This window comes from Balaenoptera physalus (genome assembly GCF_965194825.1).
Source record: "Balaenoptera physalus genome assembly, chromosome: 16".
NCBI classification, from domain to species: domain Eukaryota; kingdom Metazoa; phylum Chordata; class Mammalia; order Artiodactyla; family Balaenopteridae; genus Balaenoptera; species Balaenoptera physalus.
In genome coordinates this window covers 14,847,276-14,867,829 of record NC_138898.1, presented here as the reverse complement: position 1 = coordinate 14,867,829, position 20,554 = coordinate 14,847,276, and the positions used below count along the sequence as shown (strand labels likewise).

Genomic DNA, 20,554 nt, shown 5'->3' with positions numbered 1-20,554 from the left:
GCCCCCTGCGTCTTCCGGGTGCTCAGGAACCGGGGGGCGGGATGGGCAGGAGGAAGACTGTCACATGACGCTGGAGCACACGTGACTCGCAGTACACATGACTTCCAGTCGCGGGCCACCTCCGGGAGAGCAAGGACGCGAGGGAGCAGAGGTGAGGGGAATCCGGAGGCTGGAAGGGATCCCGGAGGCTGGAAGGGATCCAGGAGCCCCCGGGGCGGGGCGCGGCGCGGCGCGGCGGAGGAAGCTCAGCGGGTGGGAGCTGGGACTGGGCCGGGGCTTCCCTCGCCGATGAGCCGCCAGCTCTTCCCCAGGGGCGGCTGAGCAGCGAGCGAGCGAGTAAACAGCCGGCACCTCTTCCTGCTGCAGATGGTCCGAGCCGCGCTGTCGCCGCCATTCCTCCTGCCGCTGCTGCTGCTCTCCTGGGCGCCCCGAAGCGAGGCAGCCCCCGACCAGGACGAGATCCAGTACCTGCCAGGGCTGGCCAAGCAGCCGTCTTTCCGCCAGTACTCTGGCTACCTCAGAGGCTCCGGCTCCAAGCACCTCCACTACTGGTCTGCAGCCCTGCCTCCCAGGGCGGGGTTGGGAGGGACACTGCGATGCCCACCGGGGGAGATGATAGGGAGGGGGGTGTTCTTTTTTTTAAAATATAAATTTATTTTATTTATTTACTTATTTTGGCTGTGTTGGGTCTTCGTTGCTGCGTGCAGGCTTTCTCTAGTTGCGACGAGCGGGGGCTACTCTTCGTTGCGGTGCACGGGCTTCTCATTGCGGTGGCTTCTGTCGTTGTGGAGCACAGGCTCTAGGCGCGCGGGCTTCAGTAGTTGTGGCACGCGGGCTCAGTAGTTGTGGCTCGCTGGCTCTAGAGCACAGGCTCTATGGTTGTGCCTCACGGGCTTAGTTGCTCCGTGGCATGTGGGATCTTCCCGGACCAGGGATCGAACCCTTGTCCTCTGCATCGGCAGACGGATTCTCAACCACTGCGCCACCAGGGAAGCCTGGGCGGGGGTGGGGGTGGGGTGGGGGGGGTGGTTCTTAAGACCCTGAAGGAGCCTGGGAGCAGGGAGGGCTGTAAGGAGCCCTCCCCCCGCCTGCACCCGTCCTAGCCTGACTCCCTCCCAGGTTTGTGGAGTCCCAGAAGGATCCCAAGAGCAGCCCTGTGGTGCTGTGGCTCAATGGAGGGCCGGGCTGTAGCTCCCTAGACGGCCTCCTCACCGAGCACGGCCCCTTCCTGGTGAGTGGAAAGCAGCTCAGTAACCCCTGGTAAGGGGCAGGGAGGGGACAGTTCCCAAAGGAAAAAAGTGGGGAAGAGGGAGAAAAGGACTTTGTGATCTTCTGAAAATGTGTCCCTTTCCTGAGCCTCAGTTTCTTCATCTGTACCATTGGCTTGACTATTAGTACCTTTCAGGGATTTTGCCCGATTGTACAGTACTCAGCACGGTGGCCCTTTCCCTACCCGCAGCTGGCTCTCGGGACTTAGCCATCTCTTTCCTCCGCAGATCCAGCCAGACGGTGCCACTCTGGAGTACAACCCCTATTCCTGGAACCTGGTATCGCTGCCACTGTGGGTCCCGTGGGGCTGTCTGGGCACTGGGATGGGGTGGGGAGCCTTCCTTAGCCCGTTTCCACTTCCCCTGTAGATTGCCAATGTGTTATACCTCGAGTCCCCAGCTGGGGTGGGCTTTTCCTACTCCGATGACAAGTCTTATGCAACCAATGACACCGAGGTGAGTCTGCTGCCTGCCCACGTGCCCCAGCCTTGCTGGGTGGCATGATGCGGGGAGAGAAAGAGCATGCCCTTGGAGTCCATCCGTGGCTCTGTTGCGTGCTAGGTGGTGTGGTTTGGACAAGTCACATCCTGTTGCACAAACAGGGTGCGTTGGTGTCATTATCTCTGAGATTCTTTCTAGCTCAAACCCCAGCACTTCCCGATTGCCTCCGTCCTGCCATCCCCAGGTGGCCCAGAGCAATTTTGAAGCCCTTAAAGATTTCTTCGGCCTCTTCCCGGAATACAAGGACAACGAGCTTTTCCTGACGGGAGAGAGCTACGCCGGCGTCTACATCCCCACCCTGGCAGTGTTGGTCATGCAGGACCCCAGCATGAACCTTCAGGTGCAGGGAGGCTGCAGCAGGGAAGGGAGGCATCTTGGGGTCATAGCCCTGTGGTTAGCAAGGTCAAACAGGTCAGCGCCTCCACTGCAACCCAGCCTTCCTTCATAACATCCCTGCCACTAGCTGGCCTCTCCCCGGCCTGTGTGCCTTCCACAACAGGGGGCCTACTCATCAAGCTGCCAGCTCCATTCTTTACGTTGAGTGGCCTCCCCCACCCACCCACTCCCACAAACCAGCCTGGGTTTCAGTTTCCAGACTGCTGCAGGTCTGGGTGCGGGTCAAGGGAGGCTCTTCTTCCTCACCATCCAGATGAGCTGACGCCCTGGGTGTTTCACAGGGGCTGGCTGTGGGCAATGGACTCTCCTGCTATGAGCAGAATGACAACTCCCTGGTCTATTTCGCCTACTACCATGGCCTTCTGGGAAACAGGTATGGGAGGGGACCGTTGGGCAATGTCTGGGGCGCGGCAGGTCATGGGACCTCAGGTCTGTCCTCCAGGCACATGATATCCTGGGTCCTACCCTGGTTGATGAGCAGAAGGTGGGGGCTGGGTTTATTAGAAAGGTTTTGGTGCTGAAAGGCCAAAGCACAGACATCAGAGTGTAAAGGGACGAAGGAGGGCTGCAGCATGGCCCAGGGCAGCCAGGTTTGGGAGCTACATACCACGCCCTGTGATAAATGTCCTTGTTCCCTGGGATTAGGTTCCTTGGGTCCAGGCCGTGATGGGAGGTTGAGAAGATGGGGTTTTCGCCTTCTCTGCCCACCATGGGCCTCAGCAAATCTCACTCATCTCCTACAGGCTCTGGTCTTCCCTCCAGACCCACTGCTGCTCTCAAAACAAGTGTAACTTCTACGACAACAAAGACCCAGAATGCGTGACCAATGTGAGGTTCTGCCCCTGCCCTCCGTCACCCTGACAGCCCCCATCCTGAGAAGGGGACCACATCCCCTTTGGGGACTCCTCCCCCCCCCACCCCCCTGTTGTTTCCTATCCTGCACCCTTCAGCAATTCGACGTTCTCTGGGACACATGAGTACGGATGTGTTTCCACACCACTTCCTGTGACTTCCCTGTGAGGGGAAAGGGCTTCTCACTCATCCATCGTCTGCGATGTGCCAGGACTGTGCTCAACTATGGCAGTGTGGATTGTTCCATCTTCAAGAGTCTCCTTCAAGGGAGATGGTATTAGGCACATTTTCCAGATAAGGAAACTGAGGCCAAGCATGTTGAAGTCACTTGCCTGAAGTCACAGTGCTAGGAAGTAGAGGCATTAGGATTTGGACCCGGAACTAGCAGATTCCTTCCACTGAGCCTCAGTTTCCCTGCCTGTGAAGAAAGGGGGGGAAGGGTAGTGACCAAGCGAAGTAGGAGAGCAATAAATCTTGGGGCGCTGTTGGGGAGGTCATGGGGAGGCCAGGATTCTGTAAAGCATGGTGGCTTTTGGGGTGTCATTGCAGCTTCAGGAAGTGTCCCACATCGTGGGCAGCTCTGGCCTCAACGTCTACAACCTCTACGCTCCATGTGCTGGGGGGGTGCCCAGCCATCCAAGGTGGGCCCTGCCGTGTGTCCCTTGGGCCAACCCCAGTCCCATCTGGCGGCTGAGGCACTCATCCCCCGACCTCGCTTGCAGGTACGAGAAGGACACCGTCGTGATCCAGGATCTGGGCAACATCTTCACTCGCCTGCCACCCAAGCAGATGTGGCGTCAGGTGTGCAAGGGCCCACGCTTATCTCCCAGCAGGGTGGGGAGGGACAGGGCAGGGAAGCGAAGATCCTGACCCTCTGTGCGCCCCCAGGCACTGCTGCATTATGCGGGAAAGGTGCGCCTGGACCCCCCCTGCACCAACACCACAGCCGCCTCCACCTACCTCAACTACCCTCTCGTGCGGAAGGCCCTCCACATCCCCAAGCAGCTGCCCCGCTGGGACGTGTGCAAGTGGGTTTCTGTGACCGCTCGTGGCCTGGGGGATGGCGGGCTGTTGGGACTCGTGGGCATCAGAAAGGTTCCCAGGGATCCTTTGGCTAGGGTTTCTCAATGGGGACACAGAGGGCGTTCGGGGTGTGACAGTGAATTGTACAATAGGATGTTCAAGGTCCCTGACCCTGAAGTTGATTGATATTCAGCCACCTCATTCTTTTTTTTTTTTTTTTTTTTGAGTTCCCAACCAGGGATTGAACCCCAGCCCTTGGCAGTGAAAACGCAGGAGTCCTAACCACTGGACCTCCAGGGAATCCCCCCAGCCACTTCATTCTTTTTTTTTTTTTTTTGTAATCCTTGGCTGTGTCGGGTCTTCGTTGCGGTGCATGGGCTTCTCTCTAGTTGTAGCGCACGGGCTTCTCTCTAGTTGTGGCGCGTGGGCTCTGTAGTTTGCAGCAGGCAGGCTCTCTCGTTGAGGCGTGCGAGCTCAGTAGTTGTGGCACGGGCTTAGTTGCCCCGAGGCATGTGGGATCTTAGTTCCCCGACCAGGGATCCAACCCACGTCCCCTGCATTGGAAGGCGGATTCTTTACCACTGGACCACCAGGGAAGTCCCAGCCACTTCATTCTTAAGTAGCCACATTGGTTGTTAAAATATCAATTACTTAAATGGTATTTAGTAAAAAGACACTCCCATCCCCAGCCCCTCCCTGACTCCAGTACCACCTTAGCTGCCCACATCTCCTATGACTCCTACAAGTAAGAGGGTGACGCCTGGCACAGCAGGGGCCACTCAGGTCCATTCTGATTGGTCAGCACGAGCCCTTATGCACTAATGCCAGTTGCACCCCAGCCATTGTAAGAAAATGTCCCTGTATATTTCTAAATGGAGGAGAGTTGGGGACCTCTGAATTCCAGCCCTCCCCCGCCCCCGCCATCTAGATAAGTCCTAGAGAGGTTACATGCCCAAGGAGGGACTGAATCCCAGCTATCAGCCTCTTAGGCTGGAGCTTGGGAATAGCAGGGGGTAGGGGAGGGCGTCTGATCTATTGTCCCTTTTTCTCCCCCAACCTGGACCTGGTCTTCCTGCCCGCGTGCTCCTGCAGCTTCCTGGTGAATATCCAGTACCGCCGTCTCTACCAAACCATGTGTTCCCAGTACCTGAAGCTGCTGGCCGCACAGGTGAGTGGGGGCAGCACAGCTGGGTCCACCAGCAGCCTCAGGACCCTGGAGCAGTGTGGCGAGGCGGGGGCTCCTTCAGGGCGCCACTCAGGACAGGGGAAGCTGAAACTCCAAGAAGTGAAGTCACTTGCCCTAGGTCCTGTGGTCAGCAGGGTCAGGATTTGAACCTGGCTCTGTCCCCACCTTATGCTGCTCTGCTGGAGCGGGCAGAGAGGTCTGCATCAGCCAAGGAGCCGTTAGGGTGAGAAGAGCTAGTCAGATCGTGTTACAGAGAGGCAGACTGGGGTCTGAGGTGGGAGAGGGCCTTGTCCAAGGTCACCTAGGAGATACTGGCAGAGCCGGGGTAGGACCAGGTTCTGTACAGCACAGTGGTTCGAGCATGGGCTGTGGGGTCAGACTGCCTGAGTACAAGTCCCTTTACTAGCCTACTAGCCAGGTGACTCTGGGCAAGTTTCCCATATATCTTGAGACTTGATTTCCCCATCCATAAAATGGGGTTACTGATGGTATCTACTACCTTCATAGGGAAATCATTTAGCAGAGCACTGGGCAGGTAGGAAGTGGTCAGAAAACACAAGCGTTTCCTGGTTTATGCTATTTAGCTGGGCCTCTTGAATTCCCTGAGGGGTAGGGCTTGAACCGGGGGAGGGCTGGGGTTTGGGCTTATTCCAAACCCCCCATTTTTCCCCTGCCCTGCTTCAGAAATACCGGATCCTGCTGTACAACGGAGATGTGGACATGGCCTGCAATTTCATGGGAGATGAGTGGTTTGTGGATTCCCTCAACCAGAAGGTGAGGCCGGGGTCCCAGCCCCGGGGTTGGGCCGGTACAGGGGTAGTGCAGCGTGGCTCTGGCAGACAGAGGGGGCAAACCTGGAGAAGTTCCCGGTCCCTGAGGTCTTGCTGGTGGCTGTGAGCAGAGATGATGGGGCAGCTACAGGCTGCTAAGTCTTTCCTGGTGGGGCAGATGGAGGTACAGCGCCGGCCCTGGTTGGTGGACTACGGGGACGGCGGGGAGCAGATCGCTGGCTTCGTGAAGGAGTTCTCCCACATCGCCTTTCTTACCATCAAGGTAGGGCCTGGGCCTGGTGAGGACTAGGGGGGCTGGAGGGGAGGGGCCAGGACCCGCCTGTCCTTTCCTTCTGACCTCCTTTTATGCTGGGTTACCATCTGGCCCGTGGAAGGGCAAGTTTTCGGGGGGAAGATGGGAAAAACATGGATTGGGGGAGCAGGAAGGCCACTGGCTAGAGGGGTCCAGTAGGATGAAAGAAGCACCCCAGGGCAGGGGTTGTACAGGGAAGGAATCTCACAAAGCTTTGCCCTTCAGGGTGCCGGACACATGGTCCCCACTGACAAGCCCCAGGCTGCCCTCACCATGTTCTCCCGCTTCCTGAATAAGCAGCCATACTGATGACCACGGGGAGCAGCCCCCCCACTGCCTGATCCAGCCCTTCCCAGCCTCTCCTGCCAGAAGGGGGGGTCCTCCTTTATGCAAAATGCCCCTGTGGGGCAGATCCCTGCCTCCAGAACTGCCCCCACCCCCCTCCACAGCCCTGTGCATCCTAGACCTGGCCCCAGCGCCTCACATATACAGTCTGGGGGGAGTTTGCACTTTATAACTCACTGGGGTGAGGGCTGGCCCCCTCCCTGCTTAAAGAATGGCCTCAATGCACTGATCGCATCCCAGGAACACAACAGAGCTCAGGACAGCCCACGGGGAGGGTGGACGGACTGTAATTGATGGATTGACTGTGATTATGGAATTAAATTGGGTACAGCTTAAAACCCCATCTTCTCTGTGGCACTGGGGGTTAGAGGACACTAGAGGCTGCGACGGGGTGAGGGAGGGGATGAGAGACGGTGGAGTCCTGAATGCAGCTGCCAGGGTCGGGGTTGAGGACTCAGACAGCTACCACGGAGGGTGGCGGGGCACTGGGTGCTCGGGGGTCCCTGGTGTTGGCAGGCCGGTTCTTCTCAATCACCTCTCGCAGCCCTTTGGCGAAGTGGAGGTCAGCCCCGATGGTGAGGAAACCCTGCGCAGGGAGGCAGAGAAGGGAGTCTCTTCACTCCATGACCGAGAGCAGGGTTTAGAGACGGAGGCAAGAGTCCCTGGCCTCAATCTAGTGGGAGAGGTGGAGCAGCAGAGCGGTTCTTATAACTCCCTGTGAAGGGCGCTGAAACAGAGGCTGCAGGAGCACAGCCTGTGGAGGTCAAGGAGGGCTTCCTGGAGGAGATGAGCTCTTAGCTAAGACCCGAAAGATTAGTAGGCACCGGGGGTAGAATCAGGGAAGAGTGTTCCAAGGTGAGGACACAGCCAGTGCAAAGGGCTGGAGGAATCTGATGTTAAGATTAAAATGAGAAGAGGCAGTTGATAAGGGAGAAGCTAGGATCAGGTCACGGAGGGCACACGAGAGCTGTAGAGGGAGGGGAAGGCTCTGCCCTCCTTCCCCGTCGCACCCCTACTCACCACGTGGTTTGTCACCACCTCGCGCACAAAGTCAATACCCTCAGGGAGTGGGATCTGCACCCCACGCCAGGTCCGCTCTGTGGGTGGGAACAGCCAGCTCAGTCTGGGCCCACCTGGCTCCCCTGTCCTTTCCCCCTCCCTCCTCACTTCCCCCAACCCTACCATTGAGCATGGGCATCACCCCGATCTGCAGCATGGTCTTCAGAGGGGCCTGCAGTGGGATCAGCTGGGAGGGAGGAGGGAGGAAGTCAGGGCAGCCCGTAGAGGGTGGGCTCGCCTTCACTGCCCACCTCAACCCCAGCCCTGGCCCACCCCCCCCCGTTCCCAGCTCACTGCCAGCGACTCTAATGCAGACTGGTTTGAGTAGATTCGGAACCTGTGGGAAAAAAAGAAGGGTCCAGTGGGCACAAGCCCTTGGAAGCTCCACCTTCTCCAGGCCACTCAGGCCTACCCACCCAAAGCCCCTGAGTTTCAGTCTTAGATGTTACACGTACAAACCTTTCCAGGGGGTTCTACCAACTTCCAGGTGTGTATCCTTGGGTGAGTCATTTCTCCCTCTTTGAGTCGCCTTTTCTCCAAGTCTGCTACTTTTTTTTTCCAGTTTTTTTGTTTGTTTGTTTAATTTCAAGTCTGCTACTTTTTATTTGTGGAGTACCTCCTATCAGCTAGACTTCTGCTGATGGCTTTACACGTGTTGTTTACATTTATTTAGCAAAACTTTCAGTGCTTACTCCCTGCCAGATACTATGCATGTTAAAAAGTTAAATATTATTAAACTATTTTAAAATGCCACCTCATAACAACCCTAAGAAATTGGCACTATTAAAATTTGCACTTTATAGAGGAGGCAGATGAGGCCCAGAGAGATTAAGTAATTTGCATAAGGTCGCATAGCTGGCAAACTGCAGAACCTGCCTCCAGAATCTAGACTCTTAACCTCTACCCTGCATTATCTCATTTAACTCCCCAGAACAACGCTGTCCAATAGAACTTTCTGTAAAATGTTCTATATCTGCACTGTCCACACAGTAACCATTAGCTACATGTGATTATAGAAATGAGCAACTGAGGAACTATTTAATTGTAATTAAATGTAAATAGCCACATGTGGCTAGTGTCTGCCACATTGGACGGCACGTCCTTGCAAAGTAGGTGCTACTATTTTCTATATTTAATGCATGAAGAAAATGAAGCTCAGAAAGATAAAGTGACTTGTTTTAAGATCACAAAGCTAAGATGTGCAAAATCCATGTTCTCATGCACTTTGCCGTGTGACTGTAGGTGTGTCATTTAACCTTGCTGGGCCAGCTTGGTCATCTCTCATAATACCTGCTCTGGCTGCCTCTGGGTGGTGAGAATGCAGAGAAACTACACTAAAATGAAACACTTTTTATGCGTTAACAAGACCCCGGCTCTCCAGTGGCTTATAGGTATGACTGGATTTTAGCTCCCCAGTATTTTTGGGCAGGTGTGATTATCCGGAAGACACTGAGGCTCAGAGAGGTTACAGGCTCGCCCACCTGCGCAGGTCCAGCTGTGTGCGCAGCACCTTCCCCCGGAGTGCCATCTTGGCGCTGAGACGGACATCCTGTGTAGGAAGGTAGGGAGGGTGGTGTTATGGCCCCAAAGGGTGTCCGCAGTCCTCCTCCCCGATCCCTCGCAGCCCCGACCCTGGTGTCCGTACCATGGTCATGCTGGACAGCTTGACCTCGGGCTGGTCGGGTGGGACCAGGGCGATGGTGACACTGGCAGTGACAGAGATGGTGGTGCCCGAGGGCTTGATGGTGCAGCGTGGTGGCGCCGTGACCCGCAGCTCCAGCTTCAGCGGAGAGTCAATTTCTGCCGGGTTCTGGGGACAGAGCAGGGAGGACAGGTCAAGTTCCAGATGGGTCAAGTCCTCCTCCCTGGTGAGTCCACGGGGAGGAGGGGGTGGCTCTACCATCTGGGAGCCCAGAGACACAAATGGGAAGACTGGTCTGGCTTCCGGAACCCTCCAGAACTGTGTCCAGCCTCTGCCTTTGCTCAGACAAGGGAATGTCTCATTCTAGGAATGCCTCCTTCCTTCTCCTTCTGCTTCCCTGAGTTCTCAGGATTCAGGACCCATCTCCAATCCAGACTCCTCCGGGACAGTCTCTTTGCGTTGAATATCCCGGGGAATTCCCTGGTAGTCCAGTGGTTAGGACTCGGCGCTTTCACTGCCGTGGCCCCAGGTTCAATCCCTGGTCAGGGAACTAGGATCCTGCAAGCCACGCAGCATGGCCAAAAAAAAAAAAAAGAAATCTCAAGCTCCCTGCCATACCTCTTTTCTTGAAACTGCTGAGCTATTTCTTCTACAGGTAGTGTAGTGACCAAGTGCTTACTTTTCACCAAACACTTCACATGTGTTAGCTCATTTAAACCTCACAATAACTGTGTGAAGCAGGTATTAAATTACACCCATTTTTGAGATGGGGAAATTGAGGCACAGAGGTTAAGCAACTTGTCCAAGTTGTTATTTAGTTGCAGAACTGGGACTCAGACCCAGGCAGTCTGGCAACAGAGTCCATGCTCTTAACAACACTTGGCCACGATCATGATGATGACAAGGATAGCATTCATAGCAGCTGGTGTTGACTGAGCACCTCCTCTGTTGTTGTAATTGCTCCAAATGTATTAATGCATTTAATCCTCATGACAACTCTGGGAGGTTGCATAGTATAGAGGAGAGAGGCAAGGTGACTTGGAATCACACATTCCTATCTGGGTTCAAATCTCAGCTCCATCATTTACAAGGTAGAACCAAGGACAGGTCCTTTAATGATCACTGAACTATTTCTTTAAAAATTTTAACTCCCCATTAAACAAGGGAAGATAAGCAAAAAGGATAATACATCAGTCGCTGTGAAAGCCCCTACACTGGCCGAGCTTGGGTTCTCAGCCCACCCTCCTCATGGCTTTGTGAAGGAGACGGAGCGGGAACAGCAAGCCCCCTTCACAGACCTGGAAACCGGCTTGGCCAGGTGAGGGGATGTGGCCACAGGCAGGAGGCCAGGCCTTCTGTCTACTCCACAGCTGCCACTGGGGGGCTCTACTTGCCTTACCGGTCCCATCACGGGTGTGCGGATGGCGTGCCCACCCCTCTGGCCAGGTTCCTACCTCCCGCTGACACTCACCAGCAGGACGATGTTCCCAAAGTAGGTGGCCCTCAGCAGCATGTCCAGATCATGGGGCACCTGGACCGGGGAATTGGGGATAAGGCAGAAGCTCCATCATAGGCCCCCTCTTGCCCATCCCACAAACAGACGCTGGCATACCTTGGCCCCCACCAGCGACAGCTTCAGGGCCCCTGCCCGGAAGTAGCTCTCCATGGCAGAGTCGAAGAAGAACTCAGAGAAGGCCACGTATACCATCCGCTCTTCCTCGGGCAGCTGGGGCTCCACCGCCTGATTGCGCAGGCTCCAGTTGCCGCCGTCGGCCAGGGGAAAGAAGGCCCCCTGGGGTTGGAGGATCAGGGTCAGGGCCAAGGCAGACTAGCCCAGCACCCAGATGTCTCCAGGCTCTGTGGGGATGGTGGGGGGTTGGACCCGGTTGCTGTCCTTGGGGGACTCAACAGGTACTTTTCTCAAAAAGCATGGAAAGGAAGGTAAGCAGGAGTGCTTCAAGGGAGCAATCCCATCAGACTGGAGAAGGGAGGCTCAGCAAAGGGTTCAAGGAGGAGGTAGCACTCGAGTGGGCCTTGAGACTAGATGGTAGTAATGATGGCAGCTGCTGCCTACACATACACAGTAATTCTTCTGTGCCCCTTACCTAGACCAGCTCCTTTAATCCACATAACATCCCATGAGATTTTTTCTTTTTTTTTTTCTTAATTGTTTGGCCTTGCCATGCGGCATGTGGGATCTTAATACCCTGACCAGGGATCGAACCTGTGCCCCCTGCAGTGGAAGCATGGAGTCTTAACCACTGGACCGCCAGGGAAGTCCCGAGATTATCTTTGCTTACTGTATTATTTCCATTTACGTATTAGGAAACAGGCACAGAAAGGTTAAGCCACTGGCTTAAGATCACACAGCTAGTAAGTGGCAGAGCTGGGAGCTGACCTTCAGGCATTCTAGCTACAGAGTCTGTGCTCTGAAACTCTACTACACTCCACTGGGAGGAGCAATGGTAATGGCCACATACTAGTTGGGTGGCCTTGGACAGGTGCCATCGCCTCCCTGAGCAAGTCTCCACATCCCTAAAATGAGTATAACGTCACTACCTGATTTACAGGGTCGTGAGAAGATGAAATGAGATTGTGTGCATTAGAACGGAATGTTCAATTCCTTCAGGGAAGATGGGGGAAGACAGGGCATGAGCAAAGGCCCTGAGGTAGGAAGCGAAGGGCATTTTTTGGAACTAGTAGCTGCAGAGGAACAGGATGAAGTTAGAAAGTTGGGGCCAGACAAGATGAACAAGGCTGAGTGCCAGACCCAGGAGCTGAACCTGATTCTGTAGCCAGTGGGAAGCCACTGCATCCCCAGCAATGGAGGGGCCGCGTCATAGCTGTGCTTTAGGGAACTAAAACCAGCAATGTAGGGCAGAAGGAGGGAGTCTGGTTACACACACCAGCCGGACAGCTCACCCGGAATTCCATGTCCAGACTGCTGGCGGAGGCCACGGGATCCTTCAGGAGGGAGTAGTCAATGCCAACGAGCTCGTCCACAGCGCTGCGCACTGCGGGGAGGGGCTTGAGTCACGAAAAGCTGTGTGATGCTGGGCAGGGTGCTTAAGCTCTCTGGGCCTCAGTTGCTCATTCATAGAATGGTGATTATAATACTTCCCTCATAGGGTTGTTATGAGGATCAAATTAGTTTTACGTGGAAAGCATTTAGTGCCTGGTGTGCAGGAAGTGCTCAACAATGTTAGCTATTATTATTATTGTGGGGATTTTGTGGTTGTTTTGTTTTTTGGGTTTTTTTTTTTTTTTTTGGTCACACTGGGCGACTTTCGGGATCTTAGTTCCCCGACCAGGGATTAAACTCGGGGCCACAGCAGTGAAAGCGCTGAGTCCTAACCACTCGACCGCCAGGGAACTCCCTATTATTATTGTTATTGTTGTTGTTGTTATTACTACTACTACTACTATCAGTACATAGGTTTCATCAAGTCACTAAACAAGATGGCAAGGGATTCCCTTCTCTCACTGGTTTCCCCTGCCTTCTCCTTCCTGTCCCGTGCCCCTTGTATGTGGCATGATGATCTCATAGCTTAGGAAAAGAGAATTCACGTTAATTGAGCTCCTATTAAGTGCCCGGTGATGAACACAAATGAGGCCCCAACAGCAAGCACATATTAAGGATCTTGACAGCCATGCCTTCAGTTAACCCTCAGCAACCCAGGGGAGTGGTCCTCAGCCAGGCAAGGAAACCAAGTGAGAAAAGTGAGTACTTACCCTGGGTCACGCAGGAAGGCAGAGGCCACATTTGAACCCAGGCCTGTTCCATCACAGGGCTTGGAAGGGGCCTACTCAGGTGCTACCTGATAGCTGCACACCCAGCCTCCTCCCCAGCCCCACTCCAGCTCCAAGGCCGGGCCCAGAGCTCTTGGTCCCACCCGCACCAACTCACCAGGCACGGTGTCCAGCAGGGAGTTGAGAAGCACGGTCCCTGCATGGTAGAGCACGGGGCAGATCTGGGAGGTGGGGGCCAGAGTCAAGGTCTTCGAAAGAGAGGGCACGCCCACCCCCGCTGTCCCCCAACACCGCCTGCCCCCCACTCGCCACTGCCCACACCTGCTGGTTGAGGAGGAAGCGCATCCCCGAGGTGATGAACATGGAGAGGAATTCATACACCTTCCTGTGAGGAGAGGAGAGGCCAGGTGAATCCAGACCCTGCCCCACCCCCAACCCAGGTCTGGGAGAAATCACAGCGACCAGAGATGGGGGGGAGTTGGGGGAATACCCCTACTTTGACTTAAGTTACCACCTCTTTGATGGAGGTTTTCCATGACTTGGGCTGAAATCCCCTTCTCCAGGCTGATTCTCAAGACCTCCTCTCCCACCCTGTCCCCCACCAGCCAAATGAAGCTACCCAGAGTTTCTCAAATCTCCTCTGAGCATCCTCAGCTCCATATGCTTACTCATGTCCTCCCTTACACACTCAATGCTCCTGTCCTGTATTTCCCCGTCTGGGTGCAGATGCTTCCCCTTCCAGGCAGTCCTCCCGGATTACCCTCCTCTGAAACCCCCCTCCCCAGAGTACTTTCTTGGTCCCTCTCTCAAGGCCCCAATGACAAATGTTTTGTCCCTCCAGTCAGGCTCTGTGCTCCTTTCTAAATCCTCAGGGCCTGGCATACACTTTGTTGAATAAATAAAAAATTGACCAAATTGACCAACACCAGATAATAAATCCACCATTTTCTCTCCCCCACCCTCTTCCAGAACCAGCACAAATTCCCCTTCTCAGCCCCAAACCTGGAACTATGTTATTATTTTTGTTATTAGTAGTAAGAGCTACCAATTATTGAGAACCAAGTACACGCCCACTGTGTACACTGGTCCTCACAATGGTTCTTATCTAAGTGGCTAGCCCGTACTATATGTCAGGTACTGTTCTAAATATTTTTGTATAGATTAAGATAAACAGTCCTCACAGCTCATAAAATAGGTCCTATTACCATCCCCATCTTACAGAGCTTCAGCGACTTGCCCAAGGTCATACAGCCAGGAAGTGGTGGCGCTGAGATTTGGACCCAGTTAGTCTGACGCCCAAGCCTGCACATTGTGCGTTGCACTAGGCAGATGGGCTGTGGGTCTCAAATGGCGTGCACTGGGGTTGGGGACGGGGCTTACTTGAAGGTTCCCCCAAAGGCTGCATGCATTCTGGAGACAGAGGCCTGGCAGGAGACGTTGGACACTTTGATCCGGCCAGTGGGATCCCGGGAGAGCTGCAGAGCGGTGTGGATGGACACACCCTCGGCGGAGGCGTTGATATATCCCCCATCGTAGCTGCGGTGGGGGCGGGGGTGGGGGGTTAATGTTCACTCCGGCTTAGAGCTTAACCAAGTCTTCACTGCCCTCCTCCTCGAGCCCCTACATCATGACTGCTCTTAATAAGACTTTACTTACTTCTGCACAGTATACCAGACGTTCTATGAATTGGGTAAGATTGTCCCTATTGTACAGGTGAGGAAACTGAGGCTCAGAAAGGCTAAGGGGGACTTCCCTTGTGGCGCAGTGATCAAGAATCCGCCTGCCAATGCAGGGGACACGGGTTTGATCCCTGGTCTGGGAAGGTCCCGCATGCTGCGGAGCAGCTAAGCCCGTGCGCCACAACTACTGAGCCTGCGCTCTAGAGCCCGTGCTCCGCAACAAGAGAAGCCACCACAATGAGAAGCCCGCGCACCGCAACAAAGAGTCACCCCCGCTCGCCGCAACTAGAGAAAGCCCGCAAGCAGCAACGAAGACCCAACGCAGCCAGAAAAAAAAAAAAAAAAGGCTAAGGGATTGTCCACAGCACCCCCAGTCCTCCTGATCCGCTCTCCACTGCCCTGAGGGTGCCAGGTCCTCACAAGAACCAGTAGAGGAGCTGTCTCCGGAAGCGCAGCCCCAAGGAGCCATTGTTGATCTGTAGCATCAGCTCCTGCTCTGGCTGGAAATGGAGCTCAGAGGATGTCAGCTGCAGCTCCATGACCTTCACCCTGTGGGAGGAGACCTCAGGGTCAGATTCAGGACCAAGAAAAGGGGACCCCACCCAACCACAGCAAATTCATTCCCTCCTCTTCCGGTCCAGGCCTGGGGAAGATGCGGTGGGTAGAATGAATTCTTCCATTGCCCCTCACGTACCCAACCTGTGCTTGGGTGGCGAAAACTTGGACTTGGGTGGCTCAGAGACTTAACTTCTCATGACCCAGGTGTTAAAAGTGAGCTTCACCCCCTATCTTAGAAGTCTTGTTGCACTTCCTTCCCTCCCCCACCCTGGGATTGCTAGACCCTATCCCCACTATCCTAAACCACAGGCCTTTATCTCCGGTTCCTCTTACCTCTCCCATTAGCTCCACCCGGGTGCTCTACATCCCACTCTCATCCACTGGCAATTTTCTTGACTCCGCCTCTCTGGAGCTCTTTGGCCAGCCTCAATTCCACAGGTTAGGCTTCACTTTTCTTGGTCCCTACTACATTTTAGGCCACGCCCACCTGCTTGGTCCCGCCTCTGTAGGCAGGCTAGGCCTTTATCTTTTCGGGCCTCATTCAGTGTCTTAAGTCCAGCCTCCTCGATTTGGCCACGCCCACGTTACACTCAGCACGCCTGTCTTCGAGACTCCGTAGGTATTTCCTCGCCCCCTACCAAGACCCCGCCCCCTCGGCCCCCACTTACTCAGATATATTGTAGTAGAAGTGGCCCTCTCGGCCCCGCAGGTCCGGAATGGTGATGGTCTCCAGCTCTTGCTCCAGAAAGCGCAAACCCTCCTGCTTCACTGAAGCAGCAGTGAGACCCTTAGCTCCTGCACCCGCTGCCGGTGCCACTCCACCCACAGCCGCCCCGGCCCGCCCCCACGTCTTACCTAGCTCAAGCGCCGTGGAGGTGATGCGGATCTTGCAGCCGGGGAGCTCGGCCTGAGCGCCTGCCAGCAGTGCTAGAAACAGGGCCCCGAAGAGGGCCATGGCGAGCGGGCCTGGGGGTGGGGTGGGATCGCGGGAGTCATCCGGGTCTCTAAAACCCACTCCTCGGATGGCCAACCAAAAGAGGGGGCTGGCCGGGATCGTTAAGCTTGAGATAGCTCTTCGGGGAACTTGGAACCAATAATATTGCCTCCATTTGACAGACGCGGAAACTGAGGCTCATGCGACGTGCGCTCTGGCTCCCAGAGGATTTGGGGCACGGGGGAGAGGAAGGGGACCTCCTCGGCTCGCTTTTGCAACCACCGCATGACGAGTTTGGACCTCCCGGGAACCAAGCCCCCCCCCACCCCACAACAACCTCCCTCTTCCTCTGCGGCGGGCGGGCGCGGCTTGCACGTTACCATGGGAACGGCTGCACGCGCATTCCTGGGGGGTGGCTTGCGGTCTCCTAGGCCCCGAGCCGGAGAAGCAAAGGGAGAAAGCTGCCGGCCCGACCTCCGGCTCCCGGGTCTCCCGGCTCCTCCAGGTCCTAAATACCTGTCGTCGGGCTTCTGCCTGGTGCCCCCCATTTCAGCGCCCTCCTTCAGGGAAGCTCTTCCCCACCCCGGGTTCAGTAGACCACGCGGCCGGGCGAGGGTCTGGGGGTGGATGGGGACTAGCCCCAACTCACTAAAAGGTGGAGCTGGTGGTCGGCGCGGTCACGTGGGGCGGCGGGCAAAGCAGGGGATCCAGGCGGCGGGGTCTGGCGGGCAGCGCTGTTCAAGCCGCCTTTATAAAGACGGGCCTCCCCGACCCCCCTCCTCTCTCCCACTCTCCCCTCCTCCCTCGGGGGTTGGGAGGGAATGGGGCGGGACGCTGGCAGCCGGGAGGGTGGAGAGGGCTGTACGGAGCCCCGTGACAAGCCTGGCCGTTGTCAAGACAAGTGGGGGACCCAAGCCGGGCAGGAGAGAGGGAAGTGCAGAAGTCGGCCCGCCCAGCCCCAGTAATCCCTGCTTTGCTGGGACCTTGGTTCAGATTCCGGTTACCCATCTCCTCTTGCATGATCCTGGACAAGACACTTCACTTGGGTTCCTCCTCAGTTTCCTCATCCAGCAAAATGTGTGTGACAATAGGAACTACCTCTTAGGCCCAGGGCAAGCCACAGAGTCAATGCCCAAGGCACGTTTTTTTCCTTCCCTTCCACCCAGAATCATCTCAGTACCTCTCCTTGCCAGGTTTCACTATGGGAAGCCCCACGGCCACCCCACTCCCACTGTCTCTGTGTCACTGCCTGCGGACCTTAAGGGCCCAGGGACCTCTCCCACTGGGGTTCATCCAAATACTGCCAGCCCAGGAAGACAGCACACAAACTGCTGGAATCACCTGGAGGGAGGTTTGGCATTTCCCCAGGGACTGTGGATAGTTGGTGAGACTTTGGAGCTAAGTTCTCTGCACGTGTACTGCCTATCGGTGTTCCCAGCTCCTAGGACGGACACAGAGTGGGTGCTTGCTAACTTTTTGTTATCAAATGCATGAAAGCGGAAAGGAGAAACGATGATTAATGTCTGTTTAACATGTATTTAGCACAAAGCACGAATCCAGGCATGATGACCAACTCCTCCTAATTTGCCCAGAACTTTCCCAGATTTTGAAACAGAAAGTCTCCCTTCCAGGGAGCCCCCTCAGTCCCAGGGAAACCAGGATGGTTGGTCATCCGAGATCCAGATTAACTTGTTTAATCTTCTTTTATTTATTTTTTGTTTGTTTGTTTGTATTTATTTTTGGCTGTGTTGGGTCCTTTGTTGCTGCGCGCGGGCTTTCTTTAGTTGCGGCGAGCGGGGGCTACTCTTTGTTGCAGTGCGCGGACTTCTCATTGAAATGGCTTCTCTTGTGGCAGAGCACGGGCTCTAGGTGTGCGAGCTTCAGTAGTTGTGGCACGCGGGCTCAGTAGTTGTGGCGCATGGGCTTAGTTGTTCTGCAGCGTGTGGGATCTTCCCGGGCCAGGGCTCGAACCCGTGTTCCCTGCACTGGCAGGCGGATTCCTAACCACTGCGCCACCAGGGAAGCCCTGTTTAATCTTCTTAACAACCTGTGAGGTTGGCATTATTATGAACCCTCTTTAGCAGGAAACTAGAGGTAAAGACAATCCTTGGCTACTACTGGGGAGCCCAGAGACTGTTCATGGCAGGGTGGGAGGTCGGAAGTGAGTGTTTACAGCCCAGTAGTTAAGTGCTTCGACTGTGTTCGAAGGGTTCAAATCCTAGGCTGTCAATCTTGGATGTATGACCTTGGACCCCTTACTTGAGCAGCTGTAAGCCTCAATTTCCACATCCTAAAATGGATACAATTAGGTTATTGCAAGAATAAATTAAACAGGCATAGTGCATGTGCCGGGCATGATAACGGCACACCATTAACGCCATTAACCAATAAATGCTAGCTAGCTATTGTGATTAGGGGAAGAGATCACAAGCAAACAAGGCAGAAAGGGTGTAGGAGGGGAACAGAGAAAGTGCTAAGGATATCCAGAAGAGGAAGTGCCTATACGCCTTTGAACTCTAGTAACCCTCACTCTTCCCGGAGTCTGGCTGAAGCAGAAAACCTGGTGAATGTTAGTTTTTCTTTCCTCTCGTTTTCTTAACTGGAATGCAAGCTGTCTTTGTATCATTGTTATCTCTTACAGGGTCTTGGCCCCTGTAATTCACTGTCCCCAGAGCAGCCGCAGTGAACTTTAAATGTAGCAGTGTGACACTGGGCCAGTGGTTTAACCTCCTTGGGCCTTTGTTTCCTCATCTATAAAATGAGGACAATCAAAGTACCTCCTTCTTAGGGTTGCTTGTGAGGATTAAATGAGTTAATGCATGTAAAGGGCTTAGTAAGCACCTGGCATTTATTAAGGGCTCAAAAAGTCACTACAGTTATTAGCATCATCAGCCATCATTCAGTGGCTTTCCACCACACTTGAAATAAACTGCCTCCATGCCCTGATTTCTAGACACATGAAAGGACCTTTCCCTGTCTCCTTTCCCACCACTCTCATCTTTTTCCTTCTGCTCCAGCCACACTGACTTTTTGGTTCCTTGAACATGCAAGTGAAATTCTTTGCTCAGGTCCTTTGTAGTTGCTGTTCCCTCTGCCTAGAATGCTTTTCCTTCTGATCTTCTCATGGCTTGGCTCCTTGTCATTTTGGTCTCGGCTTAAATGGCCCTTCTTCAGAGAGGCCTTCCCTGCCTACCTAGGAGTTAACTCTCAATCACATCAGCCTGGTTTATTTTCTTTATAGATCTTATTCCTATTTAATATTGGTTTATTGTCTGTCTCCGTGAGAGCTGGGATCTTGTTCACCACTTATTTCAGTGCTAAAACAGTGCCTGGTACAGATTAGGTACTGACTATATATTTGCTGAGTAACTGAACTGGTTTTGGAGCCCTTGAGTATCCCCAGGGAGCAGGCGATACCTACACCACCCTGGGATTCTTTACCAACTCCCACCTCTGTGAGTCTCAGTCAGACTGACTTTAAACATAGCCTTGACCTGGGCTGGCAGACGAGAAGGTACAGTCTCTGACCTTGATTTCAGGGACTTGCCTACTCAGCCTGCCCCTCTCTGTCACACGGATTGCCCCTCCCTCCCACAACTTGTGCCCCCGACCTCACACTTCAGGGTGACGCTGTCAGACGTGCAGCCCCACGCGGAGTTGTGGCAGCCTTCCCTGAAACCTCACCGCTTGGCCTGAGAGATGGAGCGATCAGAATCCCCAAATCCCTTTCCGCTTTCACTCCTGGATATGAGAAGATGAGAGAAGCCTTCTCAGCACTCAAAGCGACAGGAAAGAAATGATTTTCTAGCCTTTATTTTGCACCCAGCACAGTGATGGTGCAAAAAACCAGAATAGGAAAGCTGTTAAGTACTTTGGACCCAGGCAGACCTGGTTCAAATCCTGCTTCTGCCATTTTCTAAAGCAGAGGTCAGCAAGCTTTTCCTGTAAAGGGCGAGATAGTACATATTTTAGGCTTTGCAGGCCCTTTAATCTCTGTCACAGCTCCACTCCACTATTGTAGCATGAAAGAAGCCATAAACAATGCTATAAGGAAGAGTATAGTTTGCCTATCCCTGTTCTAGAATAAATTAAAAAGTAAGTCTCTTTATGAGCCTCAGTTTCCACATCTGTAATGGGATGATCTAATACCTGCCTCCCTCCCTGGGTGGCAGTGAGATTTTAATGTCATAAAGTATAAAGTGTGAATCTAGTACTTGGCACACCAAAGGGCTCAATAAATGTCTCTGGTAAGGTTATTGGTATCAAGCAGTTGTTTAA

General features: G+C 54.3%; 2 protein-coding genes across 2 annotated transcripts; one reads left to right on the top strand and one right to left on the bottom strand.

The window, feature by feature from the left end:
* Nucleotides 1-13: 13 nt before the first annotated feature.
* Nucleotides 14-6,992, top strand: CTSA (cathepsin A). The gene is made up of 15 exons (XM_082430241.1): nt 14-151; nt 367-551; nt 1,120-1,231; nt 1,497-1,547; nt 1,638-1,724; nt 1,954-2,109; nt 2,447-2,538; nt 2,909-2,993; nt 3,567-3,658; nt 3,740-3,818; nt 3,906-4,045; nt 5,133-5,208; nt 5,911-6,000; nt 6,175-6,279; nt 6,535-6,992. Exons 1-15 carry the CDS (start codon nt 98-100, stop codon nt 6,616-6,618), a joined length of 1,488 nt encoding a protein of 495 aa, XP_082286367.1. The 5' UTR covers nt 14-97; the 3' UTR covers nt 6,619-6,992.
* Nucleotides 6,924-16,326, bottom strand: PLTP (phospholipid transfer protein). The gene is made up of 15 exons (XM_082430234.1): nt 16,198-16,326; nt 16,011-16,110; nt 15,205-15,333; nt 14,486-14,641; nt 13,427-13,490; nt 13,263-13,326; nt 12,278-12,369; nt 10,968-11,147; nt 10,827-10,886; nt 9,359-9,523; nt 9,195-9,262; nt 8,008-8,050; nt 7,837-7,900; nt 7,675-7,751; nt 6,924-7,240 (listed from the first exon to the last, which is right to left on the bottom strand). Exons 1-15 carry the CDS (start codon nt 16,295-16,297, stop codon nt 7,109-7,111), a joined length of 1,494 nt encoding a protein of 497 aa, XP_082286360.1. The 5' UTR covers nt 16,298-16,326; the 3' UTR covers nt 6,924-7,108.
* Between the last annotated feature and the right edge of the window lie 4,228 nt (nt 16,327-20,554).

Bases quoted from the DNA above. Each gene is read 5' to 3' on its own strand.
- CTSA (XM_082430241.1), top strand. From the start codon at position 98: ATGACTTCCAGTCGCGGGCCACCTCCGGGAGAGCAAGGACGCGAGGGA. The intron at 1,232-1,496 runs GTGAGTGGAAAG...TTTCCTCCGCAG, and splicing joins CCGAGCACGGCCCCTTCCTG to ATCCAGCCAGACGGTGCCAC. The intron at 6,001-6,174 runs GTGAGGCCGGGG...CTGGTGGGGCAG, and splicing joins TGGATTCCCTCAACCAGAAG to ATGGAGGTACAGCGCCGGCC.
- PLTP (XM_082430234.1), bottom strand. From the start codon at position 16,297: ATGGCCCTCTTCGGGGCCCTGTTTCTAGCACTGCTGGCAGGCGCTCAG. The intron at 14,642-15,204 runs GTGAGGACCTGG...CCCCCACCGCAG, and splicing joins CAGCTCCTCTACTGGTTCTT to CTACGATGGGGGATATATCA. The intron at 12,370-13,262 runs GTGAGTTGGTGC...CCCTCCCCGCAG, and splicing joins CCTGCTGGACACCGTGCCTG to TGCGCAGCGCTGTGGACGAG.